The 24071-nt window shown below is 41.2% G+C and overlaps 1 protein-coding gene across 6 annotated transcripts in view; it reads right to left on the minus strand.

Moving 5' to 3' along the window:
• LOC110532975 (rap1 GTPase-GDP dissociation stimulator 1) overlaps positions 1–24071 on the minus strand; it is a 58947-nt gene that overhangs the window by 12229 nt on the left and 22647 nt on the right. For 4 of the 6 annotated variants that reach the window (XM_036987620.1, XM_036987625.1, XM_036987623.1 and 1 more), the window contains 5 exons: positions 22913–23038; positions 19145–19291; positions 12118–12246; positions 11552–11677; positions 3447–3590 (listed from right to left, as the gene is read on the minus strand). In XM_036987620.1, coding sequence (XP_036843515.1) covers positions 3447–3590; positions 11552–11677; positions 12118–12246; positions 19145–19291; positions 22913–23038 — 672 coding nt within the window. Of the gene's footprint in view, positions 1–3446; positions 3591–11551; positions 11678–12117; positions 12247–19144; positions 19292–22912; positions 23039–23177; positions 23304–24071 lie in introns of those variants that run through there. The other 2 variants (XM_036987627.1, XM_036987626.1) reach the window with 2 other exon arrangements.

Raw genomic sequence — 24071 nt, forward strand, 5'->3', positions numbered from 1 at the left:
CCCTAAGCCACAAGACTGCTGAACAGTTAATCAAAATGGCTACCCGGACTATTTACATTGACCCACTGTATTTGTATTTATTTACATTCTCTCTCCTGATTGCCTAGTCACTTTAACCAATACCTACCTACATGTAGATACTACCTTGTACCCCTGCACATTGACTCGGTACTGGTACTCCTTGTATATAGCCTCATTAGTTATATTATTGTGTTACTATTTCCTACACACACACGACCGTTCAAAAGCTTGGGGTCACACAGAAATGTCCTTGTTTTTGAAAGAAAAGCACATTTTTGTCCATTAAAATAACATCAAATTGATCAGAAAAACAGTGGAGACATTGTTAATGTTGTAAATGACTATTGTAGCTGGAAACAGCTGATATTTTATGGAATATCAACATAGGTGTACAGAGGCCCATTATCAGCAACCATCACACCTGTGTTCCAATGGCACCTTGTCTTAGCTAATCCAAGTTTATCATTTTATAAGGCTACTTGATCATTAAGAAACCCTTTTGCAATTATGTTAGCACAGCTGAAAACTGGCCTGATTAAAGAAGCAATAAAACTGGCCTTCTTTAGACTAGTTGAGTATCTGGAGCATCAGCATTTGTAGGTTCGATTACAGGCTCAAAATGTCCAGAAACAAATAACTTTCTTCTGAAACTCGTCAGTCTATTCTTGTTCTGAGATATTAAGGCTATTCCTGGCGAGAAATGGCCAAGAAACTGAAGATCTCGTACAACGTTGCGACCCTACTCACTTCACAGAACAGCGCAAACTGTCTCGTAACCAGAATAGAAAGAGGAGTGAGAGGCCCCGGTGCACAACGGACAAGTACATTAGAGTGTCTAGTTTGAGAAACAGACGCCTCACAAGTCCTCAACAGGCAGCTTAATTAAATAGTACTCGCAAAACACCAGTCACAACATCAACAGTGAAGGAAGAGGTGACTCCGGGATGCTGGCCTTCTAGGCAGAGTTGCAAAGAAAAAGCCATATCTCAGACTGGCCAATAAAAAGAAAAGATTAAGATGGGCAAAAGAACAGACACTGGACAGAGGAACTCTGCCTAGAAGGCCAGCATCCTGGAGTCGCCTCTTCACTGTTGACGTTGAGACTGGTGTTTTGTAATTAATTGTAATCGAACCCACAAATGCTGATACTCCAGATACTCAACTAGTCTAAAGGCCAGTTTTATTGCTTCTTTAATCAGGACAACCATTTTCAGCTGTGCTAACATAATTGCACAATGGTTTTCTAATAATCAATTGGCCTTTTAAAATTATAAACTTGGATTAGCTAACACAACGTGCCATTGGAACAGGAGGAATGGTTTCTGATAATGGGCCTCTGTACGCCTATGTAGACATTCCATTAAAAGAAATCAGCCACTTCCAGCTACAATAGTCATTTACAACATTAACAATGTCTACACTGTATTTCTGATCAATTTGATGTTATTTTAATGGACCAAAATGTGGTAGTGTATATTTTACTGCTTTTTAACTCTGCATTGTTGGGAATGGGTTCGTAAGTAAGCATTTCATGGTCAAATCTACACCTGTTGTATTCGGTGCATGTGACCAATACATTTTTATTTGGTTCAGAGCCTTAATTTGGCCTTAGTTTAAGTGTTCGCACATCCATGAGTCTCTCTCTCTCTGTGTGTGTGTGTGTGTGTGTACAGTTGAAGGTGGAAGTTCACATACATTTAGGTTGGAGTCATTAAAACTTGTTTTTCAACCACTCCACAAATTTCTTGTTAACCAACTATAGTTTTGGCAAGTCGGTTAGGACATCTGCTTTGTGCTTTACACAAGTAATTTTTACAACAATTGTTTACAGACAGATTATTTCACTGTGTCACAATTCCAGTTGGTCAGAAGATGACATACACTTTGTTGACTGTGCCTTTAAACAGCTTGGAAAATCCCAGAAAATGATGTCATGGCGTTATAAGCTTCTGTTAGGCTAATTGACATAATTTGAGTCAATTGGAGGTTTACCTGTGGATGTATTTCAAGGCCTACCTTCCAACTCAGTGCCTCTTTGCATGGCATCATGGGAAAATCAAAAGAAATCAGCCAAGATTTCAGAAACAAAATTGTAAACCTCCACAAGTCTTGATCATCCTTGGGAGCAATTTCCAAACGCCTGAAGGTACCACGTTCATTTGTGCAAACAATATTACGCAAGTATAAACACCATGGGACCACGCAGCTGACATACCGCTCAGAAAGGAGATGCATTCTGTCTCCTAGAGATGAACGTACTTTGGTGCAAAAAGTGCAAATCAATCCCAGAACAACAGCAAAGGACCTTGTGAAGATGCTGGAGGAAACAGGTATAAAGTATCTATATCCACAGTAAAACGAGTCCTATATCGACATAACTTGAAAGAACTCTCAGCAAGGAAGAAGCCACTGCTCCAAAACCACCATAAAAAAGCCAGACTATGGTTTGCAACTGCACATGGGGACAAAGATCGTACTATTTGGAGAAATGTCCTCTGGTCTGATGAAACAAAAATAGAACTGTTTGGCCATAATGCCCATCGTTATGTTTGGAGGACAAAGGGGGAGGCTTGCAAGCCAAAGAACACCATCCCAACCGTGAAGCACGGGGGTGACACCATCATGTTGTGGGGGTGCTTTGCCGCAGGAGGGACTGGTGCACTTCACAAAATAGATGGCTTGATCAGGGAAGAAAATTACGTGGATATCCTGAAGCAACATCTCAAGCTTGGTCACAAATGGGTCTTCCAAATGGACAATGACCCAAAGCATACTTCCAAAGTTGTGGCAAAATGGCTGAAGGACAACAAAGTCAAGGTATTGGAGTGACCATCACAAAGCCCTGACCTGAATCCCATAGAACATTTATGGGCAGAAATTTAAAAAAAGTGTGTAAGTGCAAGGAGGCCTAGAAACCTGACTCAGTTACACCAGCCATGTCAAGAGGAATGGGCCAAAATTCACCCAAATTATTTTTGGAAGCTTGTAGAAGGCAACCTGAAACATTTGAGCCAAGTTAAAAAAAAATGTAAGACAATGCTACCAAATACTATTGAGTGTTTGTAAACTTCTCACCCACTGGGAATGTGATGAAAGAAATAAAAGCTTAAATAAATCATTCTCTCTACTATTATTCTGACATTTCAAATTCTTAAAATAAAGTGGTGATCCTAACTGACATAAGACAGGGAATTTTTACTAGGATCAAATGTCAGGAATTGTGAAAAACTGAGTTTAAATGTATTTGGCTAAGGTGAATGTAAAAAACTCTGACTTCAACTGTATGTATGTATGTATGTATGTATGTATGTATGAAGTCAGAAGTTTACATACAACTGAGTTTAAATACATTTAAACTCAGTTTTTCACAATTCCTGACATTTAATCCTAGTAAAAATTCCCAACTGTATGTGTGTATGTAGTACCTCCCAGCAGCAGCAGCACCATGAGGTCGGAGGCTGTTTTGAGCTGCGCCACATCCTCCTCCCGCACTCCATCCACTGTGTGAACTACCACATCTAACAGACACTCCACCAGGCCGGCCTCCACCAACTGCAGCTTGATCACATCTGAGAGACAGAAAAACGAGAGAGAGAGAGAGAGACAGACAGAAATTCAGTTACATAGAATTAACAATGACATACACTGCTCAAAAAAATAAAGGGAACACTAAAATAACACATCCTAGATCTGAATGAATGAAATATTCTTATTAAATACTTTATTCTTTACATAGTTGAATGTGCTGACAACAAAATCACACAAAAATTATCAATGGAAATCAAATTGATCAACCCATGGAGGTCTGGATTTGGAGTCACACTCAAAATTAAAGTGGAAAACTACACTACAGGCTGATCCAACTTTGATGTAATGTCCTTAAAACAAGTCAGAATGAGGCTCAGTAGTGTGTGTGGTCTCCACGTGCCTGTATGACCTCCCTACAACGCCTGGGCATGCTCCTGATGAGGTGGCGGATGGTCTCCTGAGGAATCTCCTCCCAGACCTGGACTAAAGCATCCGCCAACTCCTGGACAGTCTGTGGTGCAACGTGGCGTTGGTGGATGGAGCGAGACATGATGTCCCAGATGTGCTCAATTGGATTCAGGTCTGGGGAACAGGCGGGCCAGTCTATAGCATCAATACCTTCCTCTTGCAGGAACTGCTGACACACTCCAGCCACATGAGGTCTAGCATTGTCTTGCATTAGGAGGAACCCAGGGCCAACCACACTAGCATATGGTCTCACAAGGGGTCTGAGGATCTCATCTCGGTACCTAATGGCAGTCAGGCTACCTCTGGCGAGCACATGGAGGGCTGTGCGGCCCCCCCAAAGAAATGCCACCCCACACCATGACTGACCCACCGCCAAACCGGTCATGCTGGAGGATGTTGCAGGCAGCCGAACGTTCTCCACGGCGTCTCCAGACTGTCACGTCTGTCACATGCGCTCAGTGTGAACCTGCTTTCATCTGTGAAGAGCACAGGGCGCGAGTGGCGAATTTGCCAATCTTGGTGTTCTCTGGCAAATGCCAAACGACCTGCACGGTGTTGGGTTGTAAGCACAACCCCCACCTGTGGACGTCGGGCCCTCATACCACCCTCATGGAGTCTGTTTCTGAACGTTTTAGCAGACACATGCACATTTGTGGCCTGCTGGAGGTCATTTTGCAGGGCTCTGGCAGTGCTCCTCCTGCTTCTCCTTGCACAAAGGCGGAGGTAGCGGTCCTGCTGCTGGGTTGTTGCCCTCCTACGGCCTCCTCCACGTCTCCTGATGTACTGGCCTGTCTCCTGGTAGCGCCTCCATTCTCTGGACACTATGCTGACAGACACAGCAAACCTTCTTGCCACATCTCGCATTGATGTGCCATCCTGGATGAGCTGCACTACCTGAGCCACTTGTGTGGGTTGTAGACTCCGTCTCATGCTACCACTAGAGTGAAAGCACCGCCAGCATTCAAACGTGACCAAAACATCAGCCAGGAAGCATAGGAACTGAGAAGTGGTCTGTGGTCCCCACCTGCAGAACCACTCCTTTATTGGGGGTGTCTTGCTAATTGCCTATAATCTCCACCTGTTGTCTATTCCATTTGCACTACAGCATGTGAAATGTATTGTCAATCAGTGTTGCTTCCTAAGTGGACAGTTTGATTTCACAGAAGTGTGATTGACTTGGGAGTTACATTGTGTTGTTTAAGTGTTCCCTTTATTTTTTTGAGTAGTGTAGTTAATCCTATGGTGAGAACGAGCACTGCCTGGTCATGCACGCTGTGAAAAGATGTCAAGTCAGCAGTTTATCAACAACTTGTGACACACACACAGCATCTCTCCCACAGACACACGCCAGGTTTGTTTATACAACTATTTCAGAAGCTTTGTGCATTTCTTGTTGGCTAATCTTCCATAGTTGCCATTCATCCGGCAACGGATGACTCCCATTGGCTTCATCCAAAATTCTCAGACACAAAATCCCAGTGTGCCGGCAGTCTTTTCTTTTTTAGGATGCATACCTTACTTGTGATGTTTACTTTGCGATTATTACTTTTTCAGACCTAATTCCACTTCCCCTGCTCGAGTGTCAAAGGGTCCAGACATAGGTGCATGTCTCTAGTCTACTCTGCACTGGGGTAATCATTATGAAACATCATGTTTGTCTTCGTTTTGTTTTTCAAAAGTGCGAGTGAGTCATGAGACTGGTAGCAGCACCCTTGGCGTTCCTTATAAGGCAGTAGACATCAACTGTAACATAAATATGTCTTAGATAATGAAGATGTGTGAGTACATATATATGTACTCACACATGATTCAAACCTAGATAAAAATGGTGATTGATGCACTGGCCTATTGTGCTGTGCAGACTGAAAGTCAGTCTTTCCTGGCAGGAAGTCAAAGTGAGAAACAGGAGGGTGGTATAGACAACAGTTGGTTCATCAAGACATGCATGGTAGCAGGGTGAACTTCATTAAAACAACATCCATTTAACTTGTTCAAATACCGGTTGCATGCAGTCAACTCAAGAACATGGATATGAAGTGGAAGTCCTGGCTCACGCAAGGAATCCCGCTTGTGGTGATCATTTTCAATAAACATCTGGGGGAAAGTGTTTTGAATGACCTACTTCTAACCTAAATTGGAACGCAGTGGCTGTACAAGTAACATGCTATACATGATGTCCGAGCTCTGGGTCTTCATTTCACAGCTCTGCATGGGTTTTGACTGACGGCCATTCTGAACTTGAGCACCACGCGCAAAGTTGCCCCGTCCCTCCCGCTAATTGGGTAACCTTTGCAAACGTTTTGTTGTCGGAGCGAGGGAATTGCTGTAAATTACGAGGACTTGATGTATTTTGAAAGATGAGACGTTGAGGATAATAAATACAGCTTTGAATACTGCTATCGTGGTTATGCATATGCTTTCCATAATTATTCTGTAAGAAAATGTACAATTTAGCCCTATCCATATATGCCAATTAAACTGAAATTGCGGTTGTCAAGGTCATATAAAATAGCAAGCTGTTACTTGAATTTCCTGAAACGCTTCACTGTGTGTTTATTTTTCTGTTGTTTTGTTCATCCTGTTGAGGTGTGGGGTAGAGGCCTTCACGGGTCCAAAATAAACTGACCCGTCCTGTAATGGACCTGGGACTTTTGAGAAAAAGAGAGAAAGAGAGAAAAAGAGCGAGAGAGAAAAAGAGAGAGAAAGAGAGAAAAAGAGCTATATATAAGACCCGTTCTGAACAGACCAGAGGACAACTAGACCCATTCCGTATAGATCCGGTAGGTTCAACCTTTAAGCTACTTTATTAACCAGAGCTGATAAGGTCTGAGGGAGGGAAAGTAGCGAGAGGTGATGAGGTGTCTGTAGGCTACTGTGAGTGTAAGCAAGTGACATGGTGAGCAGGGAGATACCAACAACAACAAGCTACATGTGCCACTCTCGTGAAAAGCAAGAACAGAATCTCACACACACACACACACACACACACACACACACACACACACACACACACACACACACACACACGGAACCCGGATCGTCTGTTGGGTATTCAGGTGGATCGGTGAAAACTTCTAGTGTAGGTTACAAATCAATATACATAGTTTTATTGTACCAACTCCGCAGATTGTCCGATCTGAAACATGTATAGGCTAAATAATGCTAAATGCTTCACTTGTGGGGGGAGGCCTTGGTGAATGCAACTGTTTGTTTTCTTTCTTGGGACTAATGTGTTTGTAAAGCCCAAAGAAGACACTTGAGGATATTGAAATAAAAACGGTACAGAATGTACCCTTAATTAGCAGTTTATAATACTTATATACTTATTTACATTGACCCATGTATATTAAAGGCCTATATCATAACATTGTTCAATATTTATATAAATTAATTAGCAACAGTCTTGGAGCAATCTACAGTCTCTGGCCCCACCCCACGACGACACAGAAATGAAGTACTTATGTCACACAAATGACTTGGTTCCGTTGTCACCCACAAAACAAGGGTTAACTTATAACGGAGCCTATTCCTCATACAGCAGTATTGTCAAAGATAGGAGAGAAGGATACAGGGTTCATACAGGGTTTAAATCAGGCGGTGTCAAAGGAAGCCCGAAAAAAATGGACAAAGACTCCAGCCACCCAAGCCATAGACTGTTCACTCTGCTACTGTCTGGCAAGCGGTACCGGAGCATCGGCTCTCGGGCCAATAGGCTCCGAGACAGATTCTATCCCCAATCCATAAGACTGCTCAATAGCCAGACTGTTGAAGTAAATAGTCAATGAATGGTACGCCAACTATCTGCACTGACCCTACGCAAACTCACAAGACATTATAAATACACATACATACTGACATAAAAAACACACATATTACACACGTTTACACTCATCATTTGCTGCTTCTACACTGTTGTATATTTTACTCTTATTATCTATCCTGATGTCTAGTCACTTTACCCTGCCTTCATGTACAGTTGAAGTCAGATGTTTACATAAACCTTAGTCAAATACATTTAAACTCAGCTTTCCACAATTCCTGACATTTAGTCCAAGTAAAAATTCCCTGTCTTAGGTCAGTTAGGATCACCACTTTATTTTAAGAATGTGAAATGTCAGAATAATAGTAGAGAGAATGATTTATTTCAGCTTTTGTTTCTTTCATCGCAATCCCAGTGGGTCAGAAGTTTACATACACTCATAGTATTTGGTAGCATTGCTTTAAATTGTTTAACTTGGGTCAAACATTTCGGGTAGCCTTCCACAAGCTTCCCACAATAAGTTGGGTGAACTTTGGACCACAACCTCCTGACAGAGCTGGTGTAACTGAGTCAGGTTTGTAGACCTCCTTGCTCGCACACGCTTTTTCAGTTCTGCCCTCAAATTTTCTATACAATTGAGGTCAGGGCTTTGTGATGGTCACTCCAATACCTTGACTTTGTTGTCCTTAAGCCATTTTGCAACAACTTTGGAAGTATGCTTGGGGTCATTGTCCATTTGGAAGACCCATTTGCGACCAAGCTTTAACTTCCTGACTGATGTCTTGAGATGTTGCTTCAATATATCCACAATTTTCCTCCCTCATGATGACATCTATTTTGTGAAGTGCATCAGGCCCTCCTGCAGCAAAGCACGCCCACAACATGATGCTGCCACCCCCGTGCATCACGGTTGGGATGGTGTTCTTCAGCTTGCAAGCCTCCCCCTTTTTCCTCCAAACATAACGACGGGCATTACGGCCAAACAGTTCTATTTTTGTTTCATCAGACCAGAAGTAATTTCTCCAAAAAGTCCAATCTTCGTTCCCATGTGCAGTTGCAAACCGTAGTCTGTCTTTTTATGGCGGTTTTGAAGCGGTGGCTTCTTCCGTGCTGAGTGACCTTTCAGGTTATGTCGATATAGAACTCGTTTTACTGTGGATATAGATACTTTTGTACCCGTTTCCTCCAGCATCTTCACAAGGTCTTTTGCTGTTGTTCTGGGATTGATTTTCACATTTTGCATCAAAATACGTTCATCTCTAGGAGACAGAACGCGTTTCCTTCCTGAGCGGTATGATGGCTGCGTGGTCCCATGCTGTTTATACTTGCGTACAATTGTTTGTACAGATGAACGTGGTACCTTCTGTCGTTTGGAAATTGCTCTCAAGGATGAACCAGACTTGTGGAGGTCTACAATTTTGTTTCTGAAGTCTTGGCTGATTTCTTTAGATTTTTCCATAATGTCAAGCAAAGAGGCACTGAGTTTGAAAGTAGGCCTTGAAATACATCCACAGGTACACCTCCAATTGACTCAAATGATGTCAATTAGCCTTATCAGAAGCTTCTAAAGCCATGACATCATGTTCTGGAATTTTCCAAGCTGTTTAAAGGCACAGTCAACTTAGTGTATGCAAACTTCTGACCCACTGGAATAAACATTGTGTGTGATAAAGTGAATTATAAGTAAAATAATCTTTCTGTAAACAATTCTTGGAAGAATTACTTGTGTCATGCACAAAAGTAGATGTCCTAACCGACTTGCCAAAACTATAGTTTGTTAACAAGAAATTTGTGGAGTGGTTGAAAAACTAGTTTTAATGACTCCAACCTAAGTGCATGTGAACTTCCGACTTCAACTGTATCTACCTCAAATATCTTGTACCTCTGCACATTGATCCGGTACTGTATAGCTCCACTCTTGTGTATTTTATTTTATTCCTTGCGTTTCTATTTTATTTTTAAACTCTGCATCGTTGAGAAGGGCTTGTAAGCAAGCATTTCAAGATAAAGTCTACACCAGTTGTATTTGGCACGTGACAAATAAAATTGGATTTGATTTGTATGAAGGGAGAAAGAGATTAAAATATGCTTGAGTCTAGGATTGTATTGTGTGTGTGTGTGCATGCGACAGAGAGAGGGATAGAGAGAGACCGAAAGAGAGAGATACTTTTCTCTGGAGTAGAGTTAAGTAGGATGTTGTCTAGGAGACTGGCAGAATCCACTGTGCTGCCCAGAATGATAACAGTCAGTGACTCTCTCACACACACACACACACACACACACACACACACACACACTATCCTTCTCCCCCACCCACACACTATTCCAAGCATGCTCTTTTTTTGTGCTAAAAACAGCTGACACATTTTCATACAGCAGCCTCAGCCGTGCAGCTGACAGCTAAGGATGCGCGTGCCGCTTCACTCCAATGATCAGTTACCAAGGCCACAGGTGACTCCACATAATGTAGTCCCGAGTGCCGTGAGTGAGAATTCAGAGGAAAATACGCAGTGTGAAATACATTCAACTGGTAACCGTAATTCTCCCTTTAAATGATCCTCATATAATTCAATAAAATCACTCTGCGTACGCATTGAAGCCAGGATATGTCTTTACTTGGTTTTAGGCACGGACCCAAATATTGCAGTGGTGGCTATATTTATTTTGCTGTTCCAATGTGCAGTGTGACTTCAACAAAGGTAGTTTCCTCGCCAAACTGTGACTTCAACTAATTCATTATTCACTTCTGACAAAGGGGAGTTTAAAAAATCTGAACTAGATCATTTCTAATGTGCATGCACGCCCCACACAGACCACTGTTTCTGTATGCTTATTTGAAGTGTAATCATGGCTAATGAAAATGGCCATATGGATGCAATCATTTGCAATGCTAATTCTACAACATCAAAACACTGGCTCAATAATTCAGTACTATATTCCTGTACCCCAACTAGGTTTGGGCGGAATACCGTATACTGGGGTATTTTGAAATACAGACGTGTTTTTTTTTTTACGGTATTGAAAATCATATCTACGTTAATACATTCATTACGGATAGTCCTGAATGAATTGTGAATAATGAGGAGTGAGAAAGTCAAAGATCATGCACCGCAGACATGCGAACCTCTCACCATTACCAATAACACTCAGCATTTTCTCAGTCATCATTCGCAATTCATTCAGGATTATCCACAATCATGGTAGCCTCCACATGAATGTAGAAGTGTTTAGAAACATATTCTACTCTTAATTACAATAAGTGGCTCCAACAAGACAATAAATAATTTACTATTCATTTCAATTGGTCACAAAGTAATCTGAAACAGAACCAAAATGAACTGAAACCAAAATGAGTCCACAAGCTTGATGTAATCACTGCGTGTTAGTTTATTTATAATAATCTTTATGGGTGTCCATCATTTTGAGAAAGATTTTGTTTAGCATGTTAGGTAAAATGTAAATTGTTAAACAAAATTTATTTCTCTGAGAAATTGTATTAGTATAAAATAATAGAATTTCCCCAGATTTTTTGGGGCATATAGCATAGCTCAGTATTTACATTTTTGATTTTACACAGTTATTATTGCTTAAGGGTGTCAATCATTTCAGACCCCACTGTACTTACACAGTATGACATCACATTCCCCTGACAACAGTATGTGGATCGGAAAATAACTCCCGCCTACTGTATTATACGTTGACATTTGATAATTGTAACCCGACTTGCCCGTCTTAATCACCTCTGTAGGGATAAATAAAGTTGTATGGAATTACCGTTCTCAGCGAGTGGAGCCAGGACCTCAAAGATCATCTCCTTCTTCTCGTGCTCCGCTTGCCTCTGGAACAGACGCACCAGCTCCTCGGCGATGTTCGTGGAGGCAAACTGCTCCTTGCTCGACTCTGCAGAGAGGGAAGGAAAAGTTAAATCAAGACGACATGACTGGTCCAGTCTGTTTGGGATTCAGCGGAATCTTCCCTGTGTTTATTCATCATCGCAACGATCGCAGAGTTAGCACCAGGCTAGCTAGCGAAGACAGACACAGGAATCGGTTCTGTCCCTGGTTTATATATGACAAAAAATGTGAAGCGAGTCACCGTTCAACTTCCTACTAGGGTTGACAGTTTTGAATTATACGGCAAGATAAAAATATATGGTACGCTTTTGTTATCTATGCCGATATGGTATGGTATCTTGGATTACATATCGATGGTAGGTTTATGCTCAAAATCCCAGACAGTATTGTAGAAAAACTGAACCGCAACCAGAATGGCAGATCAACAGTGTTCTGATGTGTATACCCACAGAATTAGAACTCTACATCTATGGCAGGCATACTCACCGAGCTCGGCAAGGTTTCCGAAGGCAATGAGACACATCTCTGTGAGGGCTGTGTTGTCAGAGTGGAGCCCCAGCAACTTCACCAGGGTGGGGATCACTCCCATGTTGATCAGCTGGGCCTGCAAGGAGTCTGGAGAGGACACAGGGGGAATAACAAAGGGGAGGTATGAGCACTGCCATCTAGAGTTTGGGAGTTGAAATGGGGGGGGGGGGGGGGGGGGGGGTCTGTGTGTCTGTGTGTGTGTTTAAAAGTGTAATCAAGCCAAAAGGGAGGTGTCAAGAAATAATTCCAAAGTCTTAAAATAAAAGTCTCAAGAGGATTGTAAAAGGCCATTTCTAAACAAAAGGGAAAGGAGTTGCTGCAAACAAAGAAAGAAATCTGCACAGTTGTTTTCTATTTGCATAATGTAGACGAGCTATATATTGTCCTTAAGGTCCATGTCATATACAGTACGTCAGAGAGCAGATGTATTTCCCTGGGTATAGTAAGCTCTGCAAAACCAGCTCGCGCCTATAGTGGGGAGATAGGAGAAAGTTTAAAGTTAATTTTAAAAGATGACCGACACTGACAAACAAACAGATGACAAAGGAAGGATGGATGAAGAGAGAGGAAGGGGTGGAGGGAGGGGGGGGGGAGAGAAGTAAAAAGAAGGGACTAAAATGAATGAATAAGCACATTTTAAAGACAAAAAGATAGAGATTAAAAGGGTATAAGGAGAAAGGGAGGGGAAGCGAGTGAGTGAGGGAGAAAGGAAGGAAGTAACCAATTGATAAAAAGTTATCTTGGTGAATTAACGAGGGTCCTCGCTGAAATACAAGTGAGGTTTGTTATTCTTTCAAAACATTAACCATAATCCACATTATGCCTCGACACAACCACAGGCCTTACGGGAGGCGAGCGAACTCCAGAAACATAAACCAACTTGGGTCACAAAGTTATCATGACCCAAAATCTCCAAAAAATAAATAACATTTACAAAATCTCGATTTCTATGTGTTAGGGAATGTCAAACAAGGCCTTGTAGAAGTAATTGTCAATTTGCACAGCCGCTGTAAAAACCATTGGATGTGCGGATCCTCCTATAAATATTAGTGAAGGTTACATTAGCTGTGGTGACAGTTTACAAACAGCCAGCTGAAGGGAGCGGACCGCTGGCGGCCACAGAAACTAATTTGCATGGTGTAATTGCAAAATGCTCCGGCCCGCGATGTGCAGAGTGGATCAACTCCATTACTCTGACGTGTTAGATTCCGTAGCCCAGGGTAGAGGACAAGACCGTGGTCGCTCTCCTCTCTTTACAGTTCCAAGGACGTGTAGCGCATGTGTTAATTGTACACACTATTATCAACTAGCCGATCAGTACTATTTTTTTGCTTTACCGATTTCTTTGTCAAAATCAAGTCGCGGGACAGAAAAAGGTCAGTTCTTTGAAAATATATAGGGCAATTATCATACTTTCTATCTAGTTTAAGATGTTCAAGTGCATTTGATTATAACTCACATATGTCAAACAGAACATTCACAATGTTCAAGTTTGGACTGGAGTGTTGTTTTTTTTTAACCAAAACAATAATTCCCCCATCCAATGGGCTGGATTGAATGGGCTCATGGGCAAAGCCATAGTTTGCCTACACCCGGTCTAGAGGCTATATGAAGTGTTTCCGTCCTGTTTTCTCAAGCATCCTTCCCATGGAGCAGCGAAAAATGGCCTTAATTCAAAGCTAAACAGATTAGTCCATAAATAACCATAATTGAGAGAACATGTCTGTGTGAGATATTTTAAAATGGGATTTGACTTGAGGCTTTGCTGAAGCCCGTGAAGTGGTTTCATTTAGTGCCCTGATAGTGGTGCGTGGCGACTGGGGCTAAACGTTGGTGGCACCGGAAGTAGCACCGCTATAAAGCAGAGGACAGTGTAATCAACATATAAATAGAATTCTACCCATCATGGAACATTGACTTGAATGGGGATGTCCATTCTAATAAATATATTTCTACTGAGTAATCACAGCACTGTTTAATGTCTGATGATTGGATCGCAGATCATTGGGTTATGGAGAGAAAATCCACTTAGCTCCATGTTTAATTGTGGGAAAGAAACATTTGACATTGAGAGCCTGAGGGGTAAATTTTGAGCTGTCGCATGTGCCTCCCCTGAACGCCACGTTTTCGTACGCATTTATTTTTCCTCAGTCTATTTTGGTGAGTGACCTTGGACTGGTCGGGGATCATACGGGAGAGGCGATAGATCGAAAAGTAATTACTGTTCCGCATCTTGCCGACGGAGGAGAGAGAAAAAAAAAAAAAAACTTGGGCCATTCATTAATTATTTACAAGATTCAGAGAGCAGCAGTACATCGTGGAACCTCAGGGGTGTAAACACCCGTGAGCATCCCTCTCTCTAAACCACAAACCAGCCTTGGGTAGATTCATTAATGCAAACCTTAGCAAAACATTTTGCAACAGAGAGTGTTTTGCAATGAAAACGAGTTTCTAATTGGACAAATTCAGAGAGATCTCGCTCGGTTTCTGCCCATTTGCTTCCTAGTGAATACACTCCTGGTGAACCAACAGTCCAACCAAGACTACAACTCAACTTTCTGCCCTGGGTTCCAGTTACATTTTCTACTAACTTTAAAAGATGTTAGGGTTGTACGTGTACAGTAACTTGCAAAAGAAAATGTTACATCATTATGACAAGACTAGTTACTTAGCTACCACAGTTAAAGGGTGCTAAACCATGTGTTCATGTGAATAGATCTATGCATAGTTACTTTAATAACTCTACCTACATATACATACTACCTCAACTAACCGGTGCCCCCACACAGTATCGGTACCCTCCCTGTATATAGTCTCGCTATTGTTATTTTACTGCTGCTCTTTAATTACTTGTTACCTTTATCTCTTATTCTTATCTGTATGTTTTTGAAACTGCATTGTTGGTTAGGGGCTCGTAAGTAAGCATTTCATTGTATTCACCTGTTGTATTCGGCGCATGTGACTTATACAATTTGATTTGATCCCAAATCGCGCCCTATTCTCTGGTGAAAAGAAGTGCACAAAACAGGGTGCAATTTGGGAAGAAGGCTAATTAAACTAGAAAAAGGTTTTAAGGTTGACAGCAGAAGTGAACATTATTGATTACTCGGGACCTCGCACCTGGATAGACTATAAAGGCTCTGCAAGGAAGGTTGTGGGAGAAAAGGCAATCTAATTACAAACCAGAGAGTGACATGTAAGGGGGACAGAGAAATGGCTACAGCATAAGCTAAGGAGGGACACCCCCAACTACAAGACAAGCCGTCACTACTTTAAGAGGAAAATGACTAAGAGCTCAAGCAGGACACAACAGAAAGCAATGGACAGACCACTCTCCAAGGGACACATATGCTCTTGCACCACGACCTCCTGTCACCATAGTGAGTAAAGTCTGAGTAGCATAAACTTGAACACTGGCTAACAAATAGGCTAGAGTGACAATGACTTAAAGGTCCAATGCAACTGTTTGTATCTCAATATCAAATCACTTCTGGGTGACTGACCATTAAATACCTTACTGTGATTATTTTCAATTAAATGTTCAAAACCTGTCTAGGACTGGGGTTCCGCTGCCAACAGCCAATGAAATTGCAGTGCGCCAAATACAAATCAACAGAAATATCATAAATCACGTTTCTCAAACATACAAGTATTAGGCACCATTTTAAAGATAACATTTGTTAATCCAGCCACAGTGTCTGATTTAAAAAATGCTTTACAGCGAAAGCTCCACAAATGATTATGTTAGGTCACCACCAACTCACAGAAAAACCCAGCCATTTTTCAAGCCAAAAAGAGGAGTCACAAAAAGCATAAATAGAGATAAAATTAATCACTAACCTTTGATGATCTTCATCAGATAACACTCATATGACTTCATGTTACACAATACATGTATGTTTTGTTCGGTAAAGTTCATATTTATATCCAAAAATCTTATTTTACATTGGTATGTTATGTTCAGTAAAACATGCAGTTCCAAAACATGCAGTGATATTGCAGAGAGCCACATGAATTCACAGAAATACTCATTATAAATGTTGATGAAAATACATGTGTTATACATGGACATATAGATAAACTTATCCTTAATGCAAACACTGTAAGATTTCAAAAAAACTTTACGGAAAAAGCATCATCAAAGTACGGCATTCAGAGCCCAAACCAGCCAAAATAAATATCCGCCATGTTGCGCAGTCAACATTAGTCATAAATAGCATTATAAATATTCACTTACCTTTGATGACCTTCATCAGAATGCACTCCCAGGAATCGCAGTTCCACAATAAATGCTTGTTTTGTTCGATAATGTCCATCATTTATGTCCAGTTATGTCCAAATAGCTTCTTTTGTTAGGGCGTTTGGTAAACAAATCCAAAAGCGCGTTCAGGTCCAGTCGGACGAAAAGTTCAAAAAGTTATATTACAGGTCGAAGAAACTTGTCAAACTAAGTATAGAATCAACCTTTAGGATGTTTTTATCATAAATGTTCAATAATGTTCCAACCGGAGAATTCCATTGTCTGTAGAAAAGCAATGGAACGAGAGATACCTCTCATGTGAAATGCGTGCGACAGAACAAGGCTGCTGGCAGACCCCTTAGTCAAACAGCTCCCATCCGGCACCCCTTCACAGGAGAAGCCTGAAACAACGTTCTAAAGACGGTTGACATCTAGTGGAAGCCGTAGGAAGTGCAACATAACCCATATCCCACTGTGAATTCTATAGGGGCTGAGTTCAAAAACTACAAACCTCAGATTACCCACTTCCTGTTTGGATTTTTTCTCAGGTTTTTTCCTGCCATAGGAGTTCTGTTATACTCACAGACATCATTCAAACAGTTTTAGAAACTTCAGAGTGTTTTCTATCCAATACTAATACTAATATGCATTTATTAGCATCTGGGACTGAGTAGGAGGCAGTTTACTCTGGGCACGCTATTCATCCAAAAGTGAAAATGCTGCTCCCTATCCCAAAGAAGTTTTAACAATGAGAAATTTCTCAAGCAAGAATTTTGCTAAGACTGGGAGTGGTCTGAGTGGGGAGGGGAAAACTGAAAACTAGCTGTTATTAGCAGAGAGGTTTGAAACTCTTTCTTGTTGGTCTATATCAATAAGACTTCACAACAAGGTGCAGAATGGTTCAATTTGCATGATGGGGGGGGTAAGAAGATCCTCAGCTCCACGAAAACCATTGACAACTGTGTGCAGTTTAAAGCGATGTTAAATAAATGTTAACTATTTGGTTCTAATATCATCACCTATTGAAGAACATAGTCAGAACTACACATGTCCGATTATTCCATGCAAAACAGTTAACGGTCTTATTCAGGGGCAGAACGTCAGATTTTTACCTTGTCAGCTCAGGGTTTCGATCTAGCAACCTTTCTGTTACTGGCCCAAAACCACTAGGCTACTGCCGCCACAATAACTCTAAATATTGGCCACCATTAATTGGATGTTTCAGTGATATAAAATAAAACTAGACGTGACAAGTATGAGTGGTTTAGGTTCATTTCCCATGCTTTGTGGGCTGTCTGTCAGTCAAAGAGAAGAGGGGCGCATTTGACGATTTACTGTCATCTAACAATGTTAATTTTGCAAGCTACCGGTAGAAACTTACTACAGTTGGCTAAACAGTGTTAACTAGACCTAATGTACTTTTTTCTACACCCAACGTTGGCCTACCTAGCGAAGTTAGTTAACACGATCCCCTTTTCAACATTGTTTTTAAGAGTGTTTAATCACGATTGCTGCTGACAGACACGATAGGATACATTGATTGATGGACCACGTCAAATTGGCTAGCTAGCTAATAACAGATCATGTCAATATGGCTAGTTAACGAGCTAACTTTCAGTGGATAAACTAGATTACTATATCCAAATGGTTTGATTTGCTTGCCATCTATAGTGGTGATGACAGTAGTCCGACTAATAACTTTACCAGTTCGAGGACTGGCCGATGTCAAGCGCTTTCCAAAAGCCTAATCTCTGATGAGGCTATTGAAATGACACATTGTTTGCTTAGCTAGCTAGCTACATGCCAAATGGCTAGATTACGCTCACATAATTAGAAAATATATGATCAACTGATGTTTACTGATCATAAAAAGCATGCAGTTACTTGCTGTATATCTCTGATGATATAGCAAAAAATGTGCACAATTGTTTAGCATGAAATAATCTGAAATTTGTAGTTCTGACTATGCTCTTCAAGAGGAAAATAATAACAAATAGTTAACATTGATTTCACAAAACGGCACATAGTTGTCAATGGTTTTAGTGGAGCTGGGAGTATCCTTGCCCCTCGGCAGCCAAATCGAACGCTCTGCACCATATTGTAATGTTTTATTGATAATGACCTATTAACTAATTTACCGCCTGGTAATGTCACCAGGCAGGCCAAAACTCCAACCCACCAAAACAGCTGTTACACTAAAAGGGCATTAGCATAATTTCCCCTATTTGCCCGTACTATTCCAACCTCATAGTGTGGAAATGTATTTAAAAACACAGCAAAATATCATTTTTGACTGGACCTTTAAGAACTGACTTTGAAAGACAGTTCACTTCAAAATCAAAATTCATCAGAAATTTTCAGACCTCAATAGCAGTCGATATGAATCCATCCCATCTAATGAGAAGATCCAGTTAAATGAAAATATAGGCACAGTCTAATAGTTTGAAATTAGACTGTGGCCATGTTACCAACTGATTTGGATTTGAGGCATATTGCTGAATCAATCCAACAGATGGCCTGGGACGTGGACTCATCTCACCAATAGACTACATAAATGTCTGAATTTTTAAAGTAAAAAAATCACACAAACGTTCATATTAAAGTGAACTATCACTTTAAGACTGGATAAAAGCTCTCAACATAACATCTAGAACACCGAAACTGCCAAAGTAGATTCATTCTTAAAAAAGGTTTACTCTGTTTAGTTTTGTTAATGTAGTTTACCCGGGGGGAGTTGGTCATTACCATTATCATTGCTATAGTTCATCAGCATGCCACAAAAGACAGTCAAGAGCTTCCCATTGTCCGGGTCAGTATTTTGGGACAGTGACTTTATGTGTCCAGCAACTATCTGAGCACCTCCCGCCAGGTCAACTGCACTCCTGCCCTCATCTGCAAAACAAAGAGGTCAGGGGGAAATCAAAAAAGAAGAAAAATCACAATCACAACAACCAACCTGGGGAGAAAAAAATATATATAAAAAAAGGGAGAGAAAGTTAAGCAAGCAGTAAAAATAAAATAAAGAAAATACACAAAATCACATAAGTAAATAACACATGCTATAGAAATACGGCCATAAATAATAATTATAATAATGAATCATAACGTGAAAATGGAAAAGGCAAAACAAAAAATGACTTGAGGCAGCTAACTAGAAATTAAATCACACATAACCCAAGCTAATACCTGTTGCACATAGCTCAGAGACATGAAATTACATATTGTGCGTTTTGCCGTTTGTTTTGGTCATCCCCACCCCAAACCTCAAAATGTATTGGTGCGCTTGTGGCGATCAGTCTGAAGAAAACACAAATTTAGTGACAGTGCTGATGAAGCCAATTTGTTAAAAATAAATCCAAATGACTGAATGCTAATTGATTTATCACCACAGGTAGATTCTTCCAGATTTCAGAATCATGGTCAAATTCTAATACAGTGTGGATATGAGTGGAAGAGACAACCGTACTACAGAAGTAATGGAGACAGGTTATGTATATGAGCATGACTGTGAACAGCAAATGTATGGTGGTAGAGTGACTGAGTCCCAGCTGGATTGAATAGAGAATAAATCTGTTCGCTTTGTGCAATAAAAAAAATCCTGCATCTTGGGAACTGAAGACCAGACAGCCTAGGGACCATGGGAATTGAAGTTGTCACACTCAGTGACTCCAGTCTGTTTTTATGAAATCATTTTTAGCAGACGCCTCATTGAGTGGCCTTAATTAGCACCGTATTACTACAGTACCCTTTTAGGACACTGCTCTGCTCAACATAGCAATCTACTACTGCCATGAAAATATATGCTAAACAAAAATGCAACAATTTCAAAGATTTTACTGAGTTACAGTTCATATAAGGAAATCAGTCAATTGAAATAGACTCATTAGGCCCTAATCTATGGATTTTACATGACTGAGTCAATTGAAATAAATTCATTAGGCCCTAATCTATGGATTTTACATGACTGGGCAGGGGTGCAGCCTTGGGTAGGCTTGGGAGGGCATATACCTACCTACTTGGCCGCCTGGCCTACCCAATCAGAATTAGTTTTCCCTACAAAAGGGTTTTATTACAGACAGAAATACTCCTTAGCACTGCCCCCCCATTCCCCCTCAGACGATCCCGCAGGTGAAGATACTGGAAGTGGAGGTCTTGGGCTGGTGTGGTTTCACGTGGTCTGCGGTTGTGAGGCCTGTTAGACGTACTGTCAAATTCTCTAAAATGAAACATGGGACCAACACTTTACATGTTGGGTTTGGATTTTTGTTTAGTATAGTATTATTTTTTTTACATGATTTTGGACACAATTAGCCTATGTCATATTTATAGAACATCAAATGAACCTCACTAAAGGGTTAAAAATGTTGTCAACAATGTTAGATAGGTAAAAAATATACATTTTAAAAAGTGGATTAGTTGGTGCGCCCGAGGTTAGGGGTTAAACTTTAAGGACATCACCTTTACCTGCAGACACCACATGTACTGTAGACCAGGATTGCTTGATGTGCCAAGATATAATGTAGCAAGACGTAGGGAGGCCATGTGCTCTCATGGTAGCACCATCATGTGACAGTACGCTAATGTTAGACATAAAAAGCTAAAATAAAATAAAAAATAAAAATAAAAAGTATGTCTGAATTGTGTTAGCCGACACGGGAACATAGACACATAATAAAGTGTGTGCTTGATGATGGCAGACGAAATGGGGATGTCTGGGACGTAGCTAGCAGAGGAAGTGTTACAGTATGGGTCTTGTCAGTATATTATTGTCTTCATTAGTTGTTTTAACACAGGAACATATTGACACATTATACAGTCTGTGCTTAATGATGGCGGACAAAATAAGAATGTCTGGAACGCGCAGCTGCATAGCTTGCAGAGGAAGTGGTAGATGATGAGTCAGGAAAAGAAAAGAGGTGAGAGAGCAAAAGAGAGATGGGCAGGGAGGGGGAGAGAGAGAGTTGTAGGAGAAACAAAGCAGAGAAAGCAAGGGAGAGAGACTAAACAAATTGCATGGAATCTGGTTGCCATTGATGGACAAAATGATGGTACTGTTTTTCTGCTGCTCGGTCTGAAAGTTGTTTGAATGCACAACGATTGGCAGTTGAAGTGGTCAGTTTGTCTTGTGGTAATTACATTTTGAAAAAGGGCCAGTACCGAACAACTACAGACTCCTTCTAAGCTGATTTCTTCAGTGGTGCCCCCGTTAAGAGTTGAAAACAGCTGCAGCTCCGACTGAAACACACGTTTCTGCCACTATGCTCTTACACTCTCTATGACCCTATCAAACCATAGACGTCTCACCTTTCAGTGATGGGAAGAACAATTCACCAGAAACAATAGCTGCCATTAAGGCCTCTATGCAACACATTTTCCCCTTAAATGTATTCACGACAACTCTTGATTAATTCCCCTAAATCTTTAGTCTAGTTACTTTTTTGAAGCGGGGGCCGCATTTGGTCTCCAACGAGGTCTGGAGGGTCCAACTGAAATGTGGTTATATTTTCTCGCCGTCAAGATAAAAAAAAAATCCTCTATCCATAGTTGTTTGAATTTTCGATGCTCCCTGACTGTAAAGCTTTCATTTTGGTGATTATTTAACGAGCTGGACACAGTCAAAAAACTATATGAATGTAGGTCGTCTAATTTCTACACTTCCCGTAACCCAAAAATGTGTTTTACTCAAACCAGACTGAACAAGACCCTTACGGGCCGGATCTGTATGGTTGACACCCGTTCTAGAGGCATTGGGGGAAGTGATTGTAAGCAGTTTTATCTTTGTGTGACAGACTTTGAAGGTGAGGGTGTCCGTCTGGGGAAAGAAGTGCTGCTCTCAGCAGGAACTCAGGGCTGACTAGTTCCCCAGACGGACAGGGGATTGGCAGTCACCATGGCGCCTATTAAAATGGACAGAACAGAATTCCTGAATAGTGTTATATTAGAGCTGCTTAGCGAAGCTTTTGCTACTCAGATGAAAAATTATGGATTTCACATTGACTTTCGGGTTGAACCATGGAATATCATAGTCATCCTACAGTAGAGAGCCTGTATTTTCAGATACTTTTTTTTGTCCCTTTATTGCCAGAGTATTCCAAATTATACCCAGAGTATTTCCCACTTGTGAAACAGGCTAGTCTATGTCCCATTACGATGACCTAAGACTAAACCGATTTTCAACATATCAATGCCATACAAAAGAGCAGATATTGCTAAAAGCCGGTTCGGATTCTGCTGACACCAGTATTCCCCAAGATGTAAGGCACCTCTTCAGGGAGAGCAGAGGGGGGACAGTTGTCAAATAAAGGCACTTCAATACTTCCTCTCCAATTACACCTAAGGCAAGATGCCCCCGCCCCCCCTCCTAATAAAGTGACTTCCCCATATAACATTTTTTGAATATATTTTTTTTAATCTATTTGAAAATGTTGATGGTGGACCCATTGACACCGATCCCGGGTCCTTTTCCACCCGGTGAGAAACGTGTCAGGGAAACCTATGACAGGGTGTACTTACGGCTGTCGTAGCAGATGTTGCCTAGGGCACGGCCTGTCTGCAGCAGCACCTCATGGTCCTTGGAGTGGAGCAGCTGCACCAGGGGGGGGATGAGGCCCGCCTCCACACAGGGGCTACGCATGAACTCTGGAGGGGAGACGAAGCACAGGCAGGAATAGCAGTTAAGCTTGAGAGTGAAGTTTCCCCTAGGTACAGATCTAGGATCTGCTTCCCTTCCCCACAATCCTAATCTTAAAGGGATACTTCAGGATTTTGGCAATGAGACCGTTTATCTACTTTCCCAGAGTCAGATGAACTTGTGGATAGCATTTTTATGGCTCTGTGTGCAGTTTGAAGGAAGCTGCTAACTAGCGCTAGTGCAATTGCTAATGTGACGACCCTCCCACTCTGTCTGCCGAATTCTTTCTCTTTGCCCTTGTTTTCCTTATTAGGATATCGGTGGGCGGAGCTGGGAGGGTCGTCAGCAAAATTGGACACACCTGGGTTCGGGTATGTCCTGGGGATAAATACACCTTCCCATTCATTGAGGAGGCTCTCGCCATGCAGACACACTGTTGGATTTTGGCTGTGGCATTTTGTGTCTGTTTTGGCCTCTCATTATCACATCAACGTATGCAACCACTCACACCATTGTTACTTGTTTATAGGTTACTTTAGTTAATAAATATATTTTGTTATTCCTTGAGCTCCACGTTGTCTCCTTTTTTTAGGAGGCTGTTTGTGACAAGTGGGGGCTCATCTGAGATTATAAAGTTGGTTCCTAGACATTTTGGTGGATATTATTTTGCTGCATTATGATGGGGTAATGCTATTCGGGATGCGCTTTGGTTGGTATTCACTGCATAGTCTTATAGGTGTGCGGTATAGTGCCTTAGACGTATCAGTGTTTTTGGTTGTCCGGTGACCTCATCAAACGTGTTCCATGGAAAAGTATGCCAGTAGGCCCAATACTAGTGTTAAGCTGACTGGTATGAGTACTTTGTTTGGGAGAAAATATGGAATTAGTGTTTGAGGACTTTGTTTATATTTTGTGACAGCTTTTTATTTGTTCGGTTTTTTGCGCTGTTTGGTAGGCCCAGTGTTGGTTGCCTTTTTGTTTTTTTGGTAAACTTACCACTGCGGTGGATAGATGGTTGTGTACTGCGTTGGATAGAGTAAC

Source organism: Oncorhynchus mykiss, chromosome 9 (assembly GCF_013265735.2).
Source record: "Oncorhynchus mykiss isolate Arlee chromosome 9, USDA_OmykA_1.1, whole genome shotgun sequence".
Lineage (NCBI taxonomy): Eukaryota > Metazoa > Chordata > Actinopteri > Salmoniformes > Salmonidae > Oncorhynchus > Oncorhynchus mykiss.